At 34.1% G+C, this 19966-nt stretch overlaps 1 protein-coding gene across 1 annotated transcript in view; it reads left to right on the top strand.

The window, feature by feature from the left end:
- LOC126965355 (uncharacterized) overlaps window positions 1-16971 on the top strand; it is a 33273-nt gene extending 16302 nt beyond the window's left edge. Inside the window, exons 3-7 of the mRNA XM_050808891.1 lie at window positions 1880-2008; window positions 4661-4775; window positions 6833-7011; window positions 13699-13764; window positions 15565-16971. Of these exons, the coding sequence (XP_050664848.1) occupies window positions 1880-2008; window positions 4661-4775; window positions 6833-7011; window positions 13699-13764; window positions 15565-15632 (557 nt within the window). The 3' untranslated portion in view covers window positions 15633-16971. The remainder of the gene's footprint in view (window positions 1-1879; window positions 2009-4660; window positions 4776-6832; window positions 7012-13698; window positions 13765-15564) is intronic.
- Window positions 16972-19966: the final 2995 nt, after the last annotated feature.

A 19966-nucleotide genomic window follows, 5' to 3' on the forward strand; every position in this document is an offset into this window, starting at 1 on the left:
ATAATTTAGATACACTTTTTGGGAATTTATTGTAAAATTTAATATGTTTAATCATTTGGTATGTTCCTACAAGACGGATATCAAATTTACCACATATGCTATAAATCCATCCATTCTTTCTACATGAGAACCCCAAATGTTATAAGATTTTTGTGAAAACAATTTGAAAATCAGATTTTAATGAAATTTAACTGGTATATGACTTGTAAATTTATCTCAAAAGAAACTTAATAGAAGAGAAATTATTTTATTCATCTTCTTTTATGTTAATACACACAAAATAAAAAAAGCATTGGTTTTAATTTAAGGCCTCCCAGTCACACATCGTAAATTAACCGTAACATTTGACTAAAAGAAGACAAAATTGTTTATGGCTTCAGCGACCATAAACAAGCTCCCAGACCTTATCAAGAAAACAGATATTTGTTCCGCTCAACAAACAAACTCGTCCAAACTACTCCATGTTTGTCACTAAACACAATAGATATTCACAGTCTATGAATATTGAATTATTAACCTACATATATTTACATAGTTAATATTATAATACCTAAAGCCATGCACAGACTTACTGAACGTAACATGAAATGTTTTTGCCGTCCATAGTTATTATTTATAAGTGAAAAGTATCATTACTTAGTATGTAAGCCATCAACTTCCGCACGCGAATCGTGCATTCATGCGCTTGTTACGTGCATTTCTAGTCAAACACAGCCTGAATTAGGCATGGGTACACCGTTTTGCAAGAACCTTCTTACCTTGCACAACCACTTTGTGGAATCAATTACCGGCTACCGGTTTCCCAAACCGATACGACTTAGTTACCTTCAAGCTCATAGCATACTCCGAACTCGAAGTCCAGCAACGCAACGCTTTCTTGACCCCTGGTGTTGTGGATGTCGATGGGCAGTTGTTTCACCACTTCTTATCACGTGAACCTCTTGCCTTTTTACACCCTGCTGACTGAAGCAGTCTTCGCGCACATACCGGGAACTGTTTCTAGTATGTACAATTTACATATTCTGTTCAGCACATGCTGCCTCTCATTTTATACTTTAAAAAAAATTAATGTAAGTAACTAATAAATAAACATCCTAATACCGTTCATACATTCCTCTCTCCAAAACGCAAGCACTCTGTTCAAATCGTCTGCAGTAAGCAAGGTTAGCTTTGAGAAGAGTGTTGAGAGCAAAGAGAGACCTCAGTATAGGTGAGTTGGTACGAGCTGTACGATGCGCCGGACTCGCGTACAATCTATGACTGCGCCTCGATCATTAATTGTCCGGTACAATGATTCTACATACATCATTATGCAAAATCGGCGCATCTATATCACCTCTTAGAACATTGCACGTAACTGTGAGCTGCTGTCGTTTTCATCTAAACCTTGAGTGGGATGTAGCCTAATGAACCTAGAAGAAATTTTGTGGAGTAGTATCCATGCATACGTCGTAAAGGTACCTAAGAAAATCTTTTTGTACCTTTTCGAGAAGGAGTACATAAGTACTTTCATGCGGATTCCACACACACATAGTTACTAGCTTGCTGCGTACTAAAGCACCAAATAAAAGCCTTATGACTTGTTCAGATGTGAAATCCCCAGAATTCCTCAAAACATAGCCTAAAATTCTATAGGATTCCTTTGCCAGACTGGTGATATGATCATGGAAGGTTAACTTTCTATCGAATGGGACACCCAGTTCTATGATAGTTTCTGATCGAGATATCGAATCACCATCTATTTTATAACCGAACTCTATTGGGAACCACTTTCGACCGAAAGTCATTTGGACGTATAAAATGCCATGTTTCATTTCATGTCACGTTCGACCAGTCTGTACACACCATAATACATATTACAGTGAATATAATATTTCAGCGGAGCCCTTACAAGCGTATCGAGCGATCAAAATACTGAAACCCACAACAGATCTAAGTGGTAACTACACTTGTGTTGTATCTACATTTATAGAAGAAGACCAGCGAACTAGAGACATGATAGTTTACAGTGAGTATATAAAGTGTATGTGATTATAGATGACGATTTATTTGATTTTTAGGACATATTTATTTTTTATGGGAGGTATGATATAATTGGCGGATGATCCATCAAATGATAAGTATTATTATCTACTTGATAAGATAATAAGTAGAGACCGGATTATATGCAAATGCATATGGCATTTTCAGCGGTAGTTGCATATTTTGGCAAAATTTATTTATTTATTTATTTAGATTCACCAGTGGTAATTACAATAATACATTTATAATTATTATGCTAATTTACAAGGGTCTTATTACTAAATGCATTACCTTTTAAGGTGAATACCGCATGCTAAATTATGTGTGAAATAGTTACATAAAATAAGTATAAGTTATAAAACAACCATTCTATAGTGTAATGAAATTAAGAAATTAACAAAATCTACTAAACAAGTCAAGATAAACGTATTAAACAAATCAAGAATACTTATAAATTATTTATTAACAATACATTTTTTTAAATTTTTGCGAAACCTTGGCAACGAATCACTGAAAAAATTTAAATAATTGTGCATATTTACGCACGATCTCGCTCGATCTCGCTCGATCTCGCTCATCGTTCGATGCTTTTCATAGTAAGCTCAAACATTGCACCCAAATTTAAATTCCGCCCAGTAACCTCAGTAGACGTACACCGCTCCTTTTCCGCGTACAAAAATTTATCAAGCGATCGTAGACACAATAAAATTTGTCTACAGAACATTTAGAACAGTACTTAGTAGTACATATTTTTGAAGGTAAATCTTAAATTTCATTGTTACCTAAGTAGGTATATATTGTAACAGTTTTTTTTACAAATACGATTGTCAGTACAAGCTTTTATGAAATAAAATAAAAATATGACTTTTTATTTTTTCCTGTTTAATTGTATGCATATTTTGGCCCTTTTTATGGATTTTCGTGCATATTTTAGCTATTTTACTTGCATATTTGCATGCACATTTTGGGCATTTTTTGTAGCATATAATCCAGTCTCTAATAATAAGATATAGAAATAGCTACATACCAGGGATAGTCTGTACATTGGGTGTCAGACAACGATAATATATTCTATACAATAAACATAAACATACATAACTTGGAAGCAAACATTCAATCAAACGTGGTAACGCAAAAAAAAATATAGATGAATGTTTGTCTCCTACTGGGAACTGAACCTGGGACTATAGCTCAAAGGTCAGGATTACTTTGATTGGCGGCAAAAACGATAGTTAATATTAACTTCGCCCGTCTTATTCGTATGAGCCTGAGAGGTCAAGGCCATGACCTTAGCTTACTGGTAGAATAGTCAGGGGTTCTCAAGATTTTTTGAAAACATTTAATATAAAATGTTCTTTTTGTCGAGCATTTAATCTAAGGGATTTTGATAAATGTTTTATTTTTTTATTAAATAATATTAACAACAACAGAATTATAATCTGTATATTACTCTGGTAATTATTTCCTAAGTCGAACCGACTTTATCCATACAAGTGTAAGGCCGCGTTTCCGCGTGCAAGATAAGTTCCGCGAGAAATGTCCGACAGTCTGTCTGACAGCAGCTTGGAAACTGTAAACTGCATTGCAATTTGCAAGTGCTGTCGCGACTTTTGGTCAACCGCTTCCTGCGAGTAGTTTCGAAAACATGTCTAAACATGTCTGTATCGACTCGCGACAGTTCTCGCTGCTTATCGGTCTAGTTTCGTATATCTCTCAGCAATTATCGCCCGCACGGCTTGTGTTTTTGTTTAAATTGAAAATAATAAGTCATCGGCAAAGTCGTGAATGGTCTCGTGAATAAACTATAAAGTTAATAGGATTTTATTAGTGCGATCCTTTTTTTGTGGGACTAACGGCATACGGATTATAAAAAGCGAATTAAAAATAGCTTTGTGCTTAATTCCATCGTAAAATAATTCTCTACAACTGAGAATGAAGTCCGAAAAATCGCAGCATCAAAATGAGTCTTTCCTTCGGTGATATCGAATCTCTGAAATGTGTGTCTTGTGACTTGTTTTTTTTATAACGTCACCAATTTTTACTAAAATAACACTTCTAAATCAACTGCGGTCGTACGAATAAAATTGAAATATTGTTGACCATGTTCCAGTTGTATATCAATCTCGTAGAAATCCATTCTCGAACCCAAATTGATCTTTTTTTCTTATTCAACAACAAAATTATTAATGCAGGTGCTGTACGTGCGCGTCTTGAGAGTTCCTATCGCGACACTCGTAGGCTCTCGTGTGTAAACACCTCTGCGACAAGTTGCGATAGTTTGATACGCGAGCTTCTCGCAAGACACTTATGGCAGAAAGAAATTGCAGAAATTTGTATGACATGTAAACACTATTGCAAGAACTCATGCAAGACTTCCGCGAGTTTGCTTGCAGGTGGAAACGCGGCCTAACAGCTCAGTATCATTAAGTACCCACTGCATACTAGAATTAAGAAAGCAATTGTTACAACTAACAAAATAGTTCTAAGATCCAGTTTATTTTTACTTTCTTTAATTGTATTTAGTTAAGTTTGTTATAAGTTATTTAAAACTTTGGTATTTGGAATTAATCATGAATATACTCCATCAACAAAAAATAAAAATAATCCCATCAATGTATTATATGTCTGTCTGTTACAGGTCCTGCTAAAAATTTTCATTTTTTTCAAGAGAAGAAATACGTTTTCCTCGTCACGCTTATTTGTAAGGCTGAGGAACTTTATCCTAAGCCAGATATGGCAATACTGTCTCAAGGGTATGTGGCTCTCATAATGTTTAGGAACTCTACATATTAATAGTAGGAGAAGCATGTTAGAGATTCCAACGAGGGTGCAATATTTTATGCACAAATTAAAAAAAATCTTTAAGAAACACATTAAAGAATAGATCTAAAAGGATAACTCCTACTCGAGTGTAATGTGGCGGGTTTTTTTTAATGAAAGTAAGGTACGAGACGAGCAGGACGTTCAACTGATGGTAATCGATACGCTATGACTCGCTCGTCACCTTGAGACATAAGATGATAAGTCTCATTTGCCCAGTATTTCACTAGCTACGGCGCCCTTCACACCGAAACACAGTAATGTTTACATATTACTGCTTCACGGCAGAAATAGGCAAAGGAGCCTCCCACTGGTACACCTTGGTGTATGGTCCCACTGGCACCTTGCACTGTCAAACTCCGTTGTAAAATCTCTAGAATCTGGGATGTTCCGATGCGAAACCAATTTAATTATTAACATGTATATTTTTTGAGGTGAATTATTTATTTCTCGTTTTGACTTATTTAAAATTGAAGTGATGAAAGATTTCAGTTAACCTGGTTTATTTAATTACAGTAGCAGTCAACTTCATACAATAGTAGATTGTTAACCGAGGGTCGAAAAAATCATTTCCCGAGGTATATAGTGGCTATAGTCCGAGTAGGAATTGATTCTTTTACCCGTGTTAAACACTCTAATTTTCATTTCAAATATGAGGAAAATAAAACTAGTTGTTTATCTAAACTATTTATTCATAATATATAATAATATTAGTAGTATCTATTTAAAATTAATTGTCAAATTAGGACAATTCGTGAAATTAAAAGTTCCATTTTTGTTCGGAATGTTTATGCTCTTTGATATATTATGACAAATTTGGCTGTTCTGAAAATATCATTAGACGATAGATTCCATGGCGGATACTCCGTCAATTAATTTAATTCCGCCACAGATACATAACTGAACATAAATCAGTATTCCGCCAAATAATATCGACTTTTTAAAATTTAAATATGGAACGCACCGTGTAATTGTTTCGGCTTATTCCGCTTAAAGAAGTTTGCGCTAAGTTCACACTGGCTGTTTAGAAAGTTATTATGTTTTTTCTTTACTTAAACTTCTTCATAGCTGACAGCAGTTCTATTTTTAAAGTTCATTCCGGCCTTTAGGTGGGAAGTAATTTGTATTAGTTTTCCCCTCTCTATGGAGGGAAGCAGCATTTTCCACCCAATAATCAGATCAAAACAACATTACTTTCCGAGTATGAGAAATGAAAAAACTTATTCTTATATTGATGTGTTACCACTTGTTTCTACTATTATATGTTATGTGTATATATAGTATGTTATGTTTGTTTACACTGTATTCTCACTTACCTACTCCACAAAACAGTTCCGAGAGACAAAAAGTTCGTGAACACTGAAACGGAAACACATCTGCAGCAAGTTACCATATTGCGGTTTTCCTCATAACTAACTGTTCGATACAATGTTGTTATTTTAAGATAAACAATAATATGATAATATATTGATATAACAATAAGATATGCTATCAAAATATAATTCTTGGGCAGTGTTTTTCTTAAGTATATTATTGATACATTTCAAATTTATACGATGCCTTAAAATATATTTTTTTTATGATGATGAGGCAGTGCCGATCAGGATTCTTGAGAAATCCAAAAATTCCGAGCGGCACTACAACTACGCTCGTCACCTTGAGACATAACATGTTAAGTCTCATTTGCCCAGTAATGTCACTAGCTACGACGCCCTTCAGGCCTTAATACAGTAATGCTTCACAGCAAAAATAGGCGCCATTGTGGTACCCATAATCTAGCTGGCATCCTGTGCAACAGCGTACTCGCATTAAAAAAAGATTTTGAATGAAAATTTGATTCAAAGCATATTGAAAAAGATGTACACGAAACTGCTCGACACGATTTCTTATTACTAAAAAGTTAATAATTATTATTATATTATTTTACGTGCATGTTTGCAAATATGCATCTTAAATGGATTATAGTTTTTAAAAACTAATTTCAATACAGGAAGCCACTTGAGCAGGCTGTAGTGGATACGAAAATGAACTCGTGGGGCCTGTACTCAGTGACGGCGATAGCCGAAGTACATGACGATGACGTCACGGGAGCCAGTGAAGAGTTCGTATGCAGGCTCTCGCTGCCAAACACGAATTACACAAAACTTCTTTCCACTATATATTACGCAGGTACAGTTATATAGGCTAAGTACTTCTTTAGTTTCAAATAATGTTAATTTTCGTATAATATTTATCCTCATCCAGATTAAGAAATGATAAAACTTAAAAACTGGGACAATAAATCAAGTAACCAAAAGCAGCGTAAGGCGTGAAATATTCTTATAAGTATTATCATTCATTCATTCAGGCGGAAGACGTCTAATGCTGGACAAAGGCCTCGCCCAAAGATTTCCACGACGATCGGTCCTGCTCTGCCCTCATCCAACGTATTCCGGCGATCTTGACTAGATCTTCGGTCCATCTTGAGGGGGGGGGCCTAACTTCATTGCGTCTTCTGGTGCGTGGTCGCCATTCGAGGACTTTACAGCTCCAACCGCCATCTGTCCGTCGAACTGTGTGCCCTGCCCACTGCCACTTCAGTTTCGCAATCATTTGGGCTATGTTAGTGACTTTGGTTCTCCTATAGTATTTAAAACCTATCTTTAAAAAAAATCAGTAATTATAACCTCTCATTACACCTCCTTCCTCAAGGTTTTAGTATACTGCTCAACACTCCAGATCCTGTTTTGGATTCTAAAGAAGGTCATACAGTATACACGTTAAGGTTTACATGGTGTTTTGATCTTACACCTTAAATGGGCAGCAGATTAATGCCATATTTCATGTTTTATTTTACACCGTGATGGAGTTTCGATGCAGCTTTGCCACAACCTCTCGCTTTTAAAGATAATTGAAGCGATGTGATGGAGTGTGTGGCATTTAACTTACTGTGCACTGGGTATAGTTGGTAATCATGGAAGACGACGATAGGATATCCTTACTAAGCTTAACACATATTCAAATTCAAAAAACTTTATATACTGTAATAGTTATTTATGCAACTGTTGTGTAATAAGGGGTATTAAAACACGAATGTGGATTGTGTGTGATAATAGTATCACATGAGTGTTTTTATACCTAATTATCAACAGTTGCATACAAGACTTTATCTACACCCAGAATATGAATCCTCTAAAAGATTATGGAACATTTAGCTTATTGCTAACATTAAAACACCAGTCCTAGTAGTAACCTAATATCGTTCATTACTGATTATATACAAATAAACTAAGTATTAATAAAACAATTATTTATTTTAGTAGTAATTTACATTTAGTATAGTGTAATAATTAAAATTCACTCGAATATAATGCTCTTTTGCAGCGTTTAAAATGAATCGCTCATTTTTTGTAAATAAATCAATAAAAATATAGAAGAAAAATGGCGGGGATTCGAATAATATACTTTTTTTTACGGCGCGCGACGTTCTTGTAGTGTGGAACGCGCGTAAATGAAAATGTTCTTTTTTTGAAATTCATACAGATACCACGCATTGAACAATAAGAATGGCTGTCTGTTGAAATTCTTTGCGCATGAAGGAATAAAAAAAAACTCATAGGAGTGTTGTTATGAAATTCAGTACAACATTACAACACTCTTTTGGATGATGTAATGGTTATTAGAACATTGGGTGTTTTAATGTTGACAATGAGCTAACTGTTTCAGAATCTTTAAAGCATGGGTGTAGATAAACCTTTAAAAGATATTTACTGCAAGTCAGGATGAAGTACAAAAGCTACAATAACATTCAAATGAGTATAACAATATTCATTAACAATAAATCTAGATAAAATAGTCCCAACTATCTTCATCATTCAAATAATCTTTCACATTATAATAGGTCATAGATGTTAATTTATTTTTTACGATACATTTTTTTTTAATTAATGACATTTTAATATTATTTGGGAGTTTATTATAAAATATAATACAATCCACTAAGAAGACTTAGCAATTTATAAATATTGAAAGGAAAAAGGCATAAAAGGCATTTATTTTCTCAAAATTGATTTCTTTTTGATGTCATTTCTAATATACTATATACTACTACCGCTTCGGAAACAAATGGCGCTGTGAGAGAGAAGAAGCGCCGCAAGAAACTCTATCAGTATTCTTTTTTTGCGCTATTTTCAATAAAAATATATAACACTGTACAGTCATTTCTATTGCTATAAAATAATCATAATCTAGTCCCAGGCTGTCCGATCACTTAGATATTCAGCTCTGGTGTAATGAATTTACGACAGAGCCATTTTTTTATAAAACATTTCAATTTATTTATAAACAATGCCTGAACAGTGGCTGGGACTTTATTATAAAAGTGTATACATGTACCCTTAAAGCTATTATGTATCTTATGAAGCCTACTAGAATTAGTTACAAGCAATCCCTTATTTCTAGTGTTGTGAGAAAAAACATCTCTCATATTAATTTAATAACTAAAACTATTCACGGATGCACGAAAGCCTTCCACCGTTGCAGACAATAGAAAACTGAACGCTGCGAGCGGCAGAAAATATCAATTTTAATATTTGCTGGGTCGCATGTACATACAGCTATAACTGGACAGTTTTTATTTATAAACTTACAATATACTAGCGTATAGCCTACAAAACGTGAGAGAACAACACTAATACATAAAAATATGTTGAATCTGAAAGTAACTCTGGCTGTCTATCTATGCATCTATAACATTTCTTTTTCATTTCCTATAATAATAATATATATTTATTTGCAAAAAACATAGTATAAAATGGTGGTAAAATATTGAGCTTATATGTTTTGCTAGCATGCAAATATTTAACTTAATTATTTATTATTTAAACAAAACAAATCTTATAACTATATTTACAATACTATGAGTACATAAAATTAAAACTATCATTACGTGGAAGCATACCAAGAATACTGGCAGCAATACCGCGTTGGATAGCAAGGCTGATCCTTTGACCGAAATAGCTGCCAGCGCTTGGGTTTCCACTTGCCTTATTGAGGCGCGAAGATAGTATTTTGAACATTCTCCGCGCCTCTGGGCCCCACGAGCCAAGTGTCTCGACACCAAACGGCACAAATATGTATGACTCACTGTGACCAACATATTTGCGACGCTTGCTGTCTTCGGCAGTCGTAGCAGCAGCCCCAGCACCAACTGACGTAATTTGGACATGAGAAGGAGCCAGAGTGTCGACGCAAGTAGCGTCCTACACCAGCGCCCTTCCCCGTGCCCAAGCCACCAGCGTCATTCCATCAGGATTGAATTAACATAATGCAATGAATATCAAAATTTCTTATCTATAAATTCCTTAAAACTATTAAAATTTTGAGCATTTAGCCAACTATACAGCTTATTCTTAAATAATCTTTTAAATTTTTTATGCTACTCGGTAACTTATTATAAATACGAACACAATTACATACACAACTTTTATTATATTTAGTAATTTTGGGAACATCATGTAGAACGAGTCTTTGTGGATCACGTCGGTTCCGCGGATTTAAATCATTACCTGATTTAAACAATTCCTTATTGTTTTTACAAACATACATATCTCGAAAATATAAAGTGACAGCAAAGGTCCTAAAAGGCAAACGATCCTAGATTTTTAGTTATTCCTAAGGATGCATCCCGTAAATTGCCCTTATACACTTTTTTTGAGCAATAAATGCTCTGTTTATATCTGTGCTGTGTCCCCATAATACGAGGGCTGCACTGAAAATTTCGGGAATCAAGGAAGTAGGAAGAAACACATCATAACTATTTAAAAATGTATTTATTGCTTTCGAAGTATTCTCTGCGAAATTTGAAACATTTTTCCATACGATGGAACCAATCATTGAAGCTACCATTCCATTCGAAAGTTGGGGTCTCCAAAATGGCCGTTTTGTAGGCGTCCACAGCTTCTCCAGGGGATGAAAATCTCTGACCACGCAATTTATTCTTTATTTCAGGGAAAGTATAGAAATCATTAGGGCTTAGGTCGGGGCTGTACGGCGGATGGTCTAATAATTCTATGTTTTCTTGCTCTAAAAACTCTTTTGTTCTGTGCGCGGTGTGAGAACTCGCATTGTCGTGATGGAGGATGATGCGGCGGTTGCTGTTCTCTTTACGGAGTTCAGAAACGACCTGTGGCAAACAAATGCTAGCATACCATTCTGCATTAACCGTCCTTTGTCCCTCAAGAGGAATAGTCGCAAGATGGCCGGTTTTGGAGACAAACGTGGCCACCATTTTTTTTGCAACACTCCGCGAACGAACAATTTTTGTTCGCTTTAACTCATTTTCGAACACCCAAACTCGTGACTGGTTTTTTGTTTCGGGTTCATACGCGTATATCCAGGATTCGTCACCTGATACGATGTTGTATAGAGCATTTGAGGATCCTGCGTGGAATCTTTCGAGAGTTCTGACGCACCAAGTAACGCGAGCCGCTTTTTGCTCTTCACAGAGCAAATGCGGTACCCATCGGGAAAACAACTTTTTTATACCTAACTGTTCATGCAAGATTATTTGTATTTGACTCATGCCAATGTCTAAAGTTGCCTGAATTTTGCGGTATGTCACATGTCGATCTTCCTCAATTAGCTTACGCACAGCATCAACGTTTTCTTTGGTGACTGCAGTTTTTGGACGACCTTGACGGGGATCATCACTGAGCGTGACACGTCCTCGTTGAAATTCAGCAAACCAGCGATAAATTGTGGTTTTGGATGGGGCTTCATCACCAAATGCAGAAATCATCCGGTCAACACTCTGTTTTTGTGTTAAACCACTTCGAAAGTCATAATAAATCATCGCTCTAGAATTTTCTCGAGTCAATTCCATTTTCTCAACGACTAAACAAGTTTGACAAGACCTTGTGACAAGACCGAGAATCTTTTTTTTAAATAAATAAATGGTATTCGATTTTTAAAACCAAGCAGTCTTCAATTAAAAAGAATTTAATATGACAGGAACTGTGGAAATATTCCATTCCCGATACTTTTAGTGCAGCCTATGTATAAGCCCGTAGAGCAGTAGCGATTCTACATGTGCCTGATATTTCATGCAAGCCCTTTTTCAAGTCACTGAAATTATTGACACTGCCCGATCTATACATTTTTTCATACATTCGAGATGGCAAAATTTGTAAAGGAAAATCACAGTGTGCTATACTTACAGCACATGCATATGACCCACAGTACTAGAATACTTAGGTAAGCTGATAGTTTAGTGACTAGAGTCGTTCCGCATAGCACTTCATTTCAGAAAAATTGCTTCTGGATCAGCATGAAAATTTTCAATAAGATCCCCGATTCATTTAAGTTGTTACCTTTTTCAAGATTTAAAGTAGTATTACACAGTTGGCTTCTTCAAAACACATTTTTATTCTATAGAAGAGTTTTTAGACCACAAAGAGTAAAGGATTTTGACATTGCATTCTAAGGGCCCGTTGTTTGATCACTAGTTAAGGATACTATTAGTTAAAATTCGATAGTTAAACTAACCATTAGTTAAAATTGACGAAATTCTGTTATTCAATCTATAGTAATGATAACTATAGTTATATTTTTAACTATTAGTTAAAAAAAATGACTACAGGCAGACGTAGTAGTTATCTTTTTGACTATTTGTAAAGTTGTTTGTTTACGTCAATCGACTCTTTCGCGGTTTTGCATTTTTGACCTAAAATAATGGATTTAAGTGTAGCAAGGCATTATCAAGATTCGGAAAGTTCTTCCGATGATGAAATTGTAGTAGAAAATGTGTTCAATCGCCGTCCTAAAACATTCCGGGCTAGAATTATGCAGCTAGATTATTGGGATGAAGTTGAATTTTTCAAAAGAATTTGAAAGGTATAGGATGTCCAAAAGTACGGTACTTTGGATAGTTGCTGAAGTGAAGGATTCAGTGGAAAGACAAACGAATAGGTAAGTACCTACCTACGGTTATTTATGTAAGTACTTATTTAAAAGAAGAAAAACATTAGTACCTAATTATTATCGTACGTGTGCTTATTCATCTGGTTTGTAGTTTGTTATGTTGCACGGTACTTACTTATTAGTTTTATTCTCCATTTTGTTATCAATCCTATGGAACACAACAAATAATAATAACACCACGACAAAACTCTGCTGACAGTTGTTTTGTGACATTATTTTGACGTCTCCCACACAGTGTTACTAGCAGTAAAAAATTATTCCCGACAAAATTACGTTTTCCCCGTGGTTCTTTGTATAGCAACACAATTGACTATAGTAAGCCTTAACAATAGTCAAAATTTTGTTGAAACAACGTCTACTTTAACTACTGGTTAAGGCGTTAACTATAGTCAACTAACTAATGGTTACTGTAACTATTAGTAAAAATTAACTATTATTCAAACAACCGGCCCTTAGTGTATTATTCTTATCTTGAATTTAATATTTTTTTGTATTGTATAAAATTATAATTTTGTGTTATATAAAATAAATTAATTTACATTGTAATAAAATTTTGCTCAAGACCAAGTTTGCATGCTATTGGTAATGGCTAAATAGGATATACTTTAAGCTATTGTAAGACCAAATTTGTACCACCCTATTTAACAGCAAATAAATGAATATGAATATGATATAAGTCATGATAGCAGGTTTTAAACTTGTTATGTTTTTGACTTGTTTAAGTTTTGTATATGATGGACATAGTTCGAATAAGTGGATCGACGTATTATCTTTTATCATAAAAATTCCCCGTACACGATATCGCGCATATCAGACTCGTTGTATAATAAAACCTAATAGCTAAATAAAAAATTACATTTTCGTGTACATGGACGAGTAATCAACAGTTTATTTCAGGATCTATCCCCACCACCCACACGGTCTATGGCGTCCAAAGACCTCAACATCGACAAGCCAGTTCTGGTAAGAATATATAATAATAAATCGCCCTTAGAATAGGAGATTCTACTTGGTAAAAAGGTATACTTTTTGCCTTACTAAAAGCTAGAGAAGTCTTATGTACCAGACATAACCGTATATTTGATGTGCAGCCAAAGTGTGTTATTTTTTATGTAAATAAAGGACGAGACGAACTTGCTTGCTCATTACAATGCAGTGCCGCTCAAGATTCTAGAAAAACCCAAAAATTCGGAGTGTCACTACAATTGCGCTAGTCACCTTGAGACATATGATGTTAAGTCTAGATTAAGTTAGATTTACCCAGTATGCTAATATAATTTCACTAACTACGTCGCCCTTCAGACCGAAACACAGTAATGTTTACACATTACTGCTTCCCGGCAGAAATAGGCGCTTGCGTTGTGGTACCCATAAACTAGCCGGCATCCTGCGCAAAGGAGCCTCCCACTCGTTAAAGTGTATCTATAAACTCAATGATAAATAATTCTATTCATAATAAATTTTCATGACGGATTAATTATAGGAGAACCCTAGGAATAGAACATTTTTTATTTTATTTTTTTCACGTCAATACTTAAGACATGTTGGAAGCTAATTAAGCAAATTGCACAATGCAACTTAAGTATGATTAAAGTTCTTTGGTGTTATAGTAATCTTAAGTAACAGTCGAGGTATTGTAATTACCTCCTGCTTGGGAACTTCATTAAGGCTCTCTGTGGATTGAAAAGTTAACTTGTATGGCGTTAATTAAGTTTATGGAAATGTCCATTGAATTTAGTTGTTCACTCTTTCCTTGAGTACATTCATTTCATTACGAAGTTCAGATTCAAGAATAAAGACAGAACTATATTAGCTTCTCCATATACCCATTTTTACGAACGTATGTAGTGAGTGGAAGATACAAATTTCTTTCAGGTTGTACTAGAGCAAGACGGTTTTCACTAGATCATTTAAATTAATAGACTTCTAGTAAAAAAAAGTCCATGGGTCAATAATCTTGAGCCTATTCTCTTAAAATTTACTACTTTTAACAATACATCTATATTATCATCTTATCCATCGATCTTGTAGCCCATATTTGCCTATTAAATATCAAATGCTGTCAGATATCACATTAGTAAAATCTTATATAAATCCAGAATAGCCAGTACAGATTGTTTACGATTTGTTGTGATTGTTAACTGACCAATTACGATGTGTTGTGATCGTTATCTGACCAATGAATATTGAGTACGCACCCGCTCACCTCAGATGATGACTAATTCAATTGCATTTGGAATAGATTGGTATTAGAAGTCTTTGGGTTGATGGCCTTAAATGATTTTATGGCAGGTGATGTTTCGTCATTTGAGGATTTAATAAATAATAAACATGCAAATACAGGGGTCTAGGCTCCGAATATGATTTTGTCCTATTCGGTGTCGAGACCCTTGGTCCGTGGGGTCCTAGCGCTATAAGGCTTAAGGAAATAGCAAAAAAGGTTAGTCGACATCACAGAAGACCGAAAAGCTGCCAACTACCTCGGACAAAGAATTAGTATAGCTATTCAAAGGGGGAACGCTGCCAGTATCTTCGGAACCTTGCCAAAAGGGACTACTTTTAATAATATATTTTAGTTATCATGTTCTAACTTTTTTTGAGTTTTTAGATTTAGATGTTAATGTATTTGTAATATATTGTATAATTCACTTATGTGCCTATGTACATGAATAAAAGAAAAATATATCGTTTGCTTTCCTTTGCACACCACCACTGGACTGACGGATTATCAATAAATTATTAAATTTTCTCTCATATTTTCAGGTACCGCTATAAACTACTCGCAGAGTCTGGGTTGGATTTTTATTACCTTCCTTGCGTTACGAAGATAAAATAAATAATAAATGATGTTGAATTATTTAGAACAAGTTCACTTAAAGTATTTGCATACTGAATTAATACTAGAAAAGTAAGAATGCTTTGTGTAAATAAATAGGCTACAGCGTAAATGTAAGTTATTTAAATAAATTGAAAGAAGTTCGTCGTGAAGTTATTTATTCACAACAGTAATGAACTAATGAGTTCCCTTATTTGTCCTGTATAATTTATACTTTAAGCACGGACTAGTAAAAAAATAAGGACTCCGTGTCACCTTACATAACATTGTAGCACCAAAACAAGCCGATTTACGTGTAAATACATAGCCCCACGCACACACTTACACTACTACAGGCCGATAGGCGGCCATTATGAGAATTGTCATCGTCTGCGACAGATCAGTTTGCGTCTCAATAAAATATTTTAAAAATGCCGTCGTGCGTTGTGAAAAAGTGTAAAAACGATACTATATAAGTATTTGTGGCCATATATGATTATTTAAGGTAGAAAAAATTGTGTAACTAGTATCCCCCGTAACCGCACACACACTAGTATAACGGTTCTTCACTTGCTAATATCACGACGCGGTGTCCTTCTTTTTTTACTCGTCCGTGACTTTGATTTTATAAGTTCTTAATATAAAGAATTAATTAAAAAAGTGTGTGTACTTATGTATGCACGCAGGAAGCTATACTTCTTTGGCCTAACGAAGCAAAACTCATTAAAATGATTTATTCCTCGTGCTATTCTTCTTTTTAAAAAGGGCCATTTTTAGAAAGCACAATTTTGTGAAAATCTTGCAAAGATGGCTTTGACAATTAATTATTACACAATGAATACGGCTGTATGGGCTTGAAACCTTTGTCTGTCTTAATAATGGACGACGAAACCAAAAAAAAAATAACAAATGACGCAAACGTTAGAAAATTTTAGGAACCAACTTCAACCTGATACTTTTGTATTACAGTGATGCGCGCGGATCTTAAAATTTCATTCTCATAATTTTTTCATAACGCGCCTAAAGAAGTATAACTTCAAAAAAGGATTGTTTGTTTTTATGAAACCAGGGTAAAAGTGAAACTTTTTTTCACATTATAGACATTTAACTAAAAAACAAACAAAATAGCATGGAGCACTGGCGCAAATGAGTAATAATCTATACACTACACGGTCAGCTGCTGCAAACTATAGGCGCCGCCTGACCGTCACGCGACATGCAACACACAGACGAAAAAGTTTGAGATGATGTAATAAAAGTTTCACTTTAAAAATATTGTTCTGTGAAAAAAAAAATGTAAGATATTGTGTAATTTTCTTGGCTTGTATTTAACTTTCCGTTTGTACTTAACATGAGAATGCTCTGTATTACCACAGAGTAGGGATCGATTACTCTGTCTCTTTGTACTACTACATTTGACAATGAAAGATATGCAAATAAATGAAGACATTGTGTTGTTATGTGTTTTATTTAGCATAATTTACGTTAAAAACAAAACGAATTTCCTGATATTGTAACTTTTTAGTAGCTGCAATAGAATCTATTTATTCCAACTTATATTTTTTATTTCTACAGGCAATTTTCATTTCTTTATTATGTATCAAAAAGCACATAAACACATTACATAAGTAATAAACTATATATTGATTCAAACAAAACAACAATTACAATTTATAATACTATGATTACATAAAATTAAAACTATCATTACGGGGAAACGTACCAAGAATACTGGTAGCATTTCCACGTTGGAGAGCTAGGTTGATCCGTTGACCGAAATAGCTGCCGGCGCTTGGGTTGCCAGTAGCCCTATTGAGGCGAGAAGATAGTACGTTGTAATAAGTATATAAGCAATTATATTATGTATTTGAATTAACCTTATTATAAAAAGCTTGTCACTGACAACCATCTTCAAAAACAGAAGGTTTTCAATGTATTTCTATTTAAAAAAAATATGTTCGTTTACACGTTTACACTACATATTTCCACCGTTTATGGAACCTTATTTTTCATATAAACGGGTAGCAGCATCCGGTTCCCGAATTAATCGCGTTGTAAAAATCACAATGGAATCTATGAATAAGGGAAGGTTCTCCGCAGAATTTTGAGGCAAACGTATTTTATGTTTGGTTTTTCAACAACAAATATTTGTGAAGTGGAAGTAAGTAAGTAAGTAAGATCTTTATTATCTGACGATGAAGACAACAAAAGGCCACCGGAACTTTTTAACTGTAGGTATTTTACGTGAAGTGGCAAAATAGTTAAGAAATTCAAAAAACAACAATAATGCCATTGAACTGGTGATAAAGCCAAGAGGTAGATATCGGAACTCCTTAGTGTATCCTAGCCTTATTTGTACTTATTGATGCTATATTTTCACCGGTCTTGAAGTATACTGTGAACGCATTAAATAACTTGTAAAGTTTTACAGTGAATAAAGGCTTTATTGAGTTGAATTTGAATGCAAATGCTGATTATATACGTGGTCTGGGTGCGCACAAAGTTCACCTAAAATTTCAACTCCGATAATTTGAAATCCGAAAATGTTCTTCCTAACATTTTTCATTCTAATAATCACAATTCCTAATTAATTGTCTCTAATGTTAATAATTCCGAAGCATTCAACTTCATAATGTCAGAAGCAATGAACATCTATTATACTTTTATTTGTTTTCCTATATTTTCTCAACATAACCATCGTTTATATTAATATTCAAAGTCATTTCTTTTTTGTTTAGATTTCTTTTTTTTCATAATAATCAGTATTATCTGAAAACCAAATCCTTTTCCAGAATCTTATGGTAGGTTAGGTTAAGTTAGGACATAAATACATATGAGCCCTTCCGCAGGCTGGGCAACACCCATTATTTATAGTAATATTTCAGAAAAGATAATCTAGAAGTCTCAAAGTAATATACCGAGTTCAAGTAATTAATAAAACTAACGAAATTGTGTCATTTAAATGTAATTTATTAATTTTTGAACATTTTGAGGTTATGAAAATTCTAAATCTGGAGCTGGAGAGGGTGAAGTGGACCCCTCCCTTATTTTCATAAAAATATGGTAAAAATTGCCAATCGTACAATAAAACTTATTATTTATAGCCTGTAGGAGTTCGCTCCATTCCCAGTCTGTGGTATAACTAAGAAAGTAATTTATGTTACAGAAAACTTTATTTACCACACAAACGTTTTTTAACAATTATTATTGTTTTTGTAATACATTTGTTTTAAAAATTTTCTGGGATCTTGTTATAAAAGAATACATCGCCTCACAAAACGCTTACTAACTCAACTTAGCCGAGTAGTAGGCATTATAAGTTTATGTTTGTTCCTGGTGTTAACATTATGGTTATGACAGTTTCTAGGAATTTACTTACGTGTCTTACATACATAAAATTATCACGAATGTATTGAGAAAGGTTTAAAAATATATTTTTCACTTCTCTAGCACGAAAAGGGCGCTATTGCTCTACGTGAAAACAAAAAGCGTTTTTGCTGCGAGCGTGTGGCAAAGTGATTTAAATTTCGAACCCCATGTGACCATACATCCGAGAGTTACTCCGCGTTACAAAATTAACGATGCGATCCGGTGCGTTTCGAAACTCATTTTAGGTTAGCGTATTATCTCATTGTCACAAAAAATTATATGTTACTTATCGAAAGTTAGATTTATAAATTTTACTTTTGCCTTTTTAAAGACTTAATATTTAAAATAAATTACTAGTAATGATATTTATAATAAACATTGTTAAATATTATCTTAATTGTTTCTCTTACTATATATAACCTATAACACTTTTCTCGCTCTAGTCGAGGTGAAAAGTAGTTGGTTTACACGAGGGCAAATTTTTTTTGTCTCGTGCCTTTAAATCACTCACTACCTCAGTAGTCTATGTTAGAATCACTCGCTACACTCGTGATTAAATTCTAGACTACTTCGCTAATTCGTGATTTAAAGTCAGCACTCACAGCAAAAAATAACATTGCTCACTTGTTGAACAAATAACTATTCTCTATAACAACTTCAAGTGTGTACCTATCGGCATTACATTAGGTACATAATATCTATTATTAATAAATATATAATTTAATTTGTATCTCATAGTTTTTATATTTCTTGTAGCACCAAATTCAAAATTTTGCAGAGAAAATTTAAGTTTATGATCTATTTTACTTTTAGATTAATTTAAAGCTGAGAAATTCATTTTCATTTATGAAATCTTTGAATTGAATAATATCGAATGGAGGAACCTTTATGCTGTCCTCCAGAATCAATTACATTTCATCAATTACTTACTGGTTTCAATGGGTTACTCCTGTGGAGAAATCTCCGATAGAGTCGGTTGTG

Source organism: Leptidea sinapis, chromosome 7 (genome assembly GCF_905404315.1).
Source record: "Leptidea sinapis chromosome 7, ilLepSina1.1, whole genome shotgun sequence".
NCBI classification, from domain to species: domain Eukaryota; kingdom Metazoa; phylum Arthropoda; class Insecta; order Lepidoptera; family Pieridae; genus Leptidea; species Leptidea sinapis.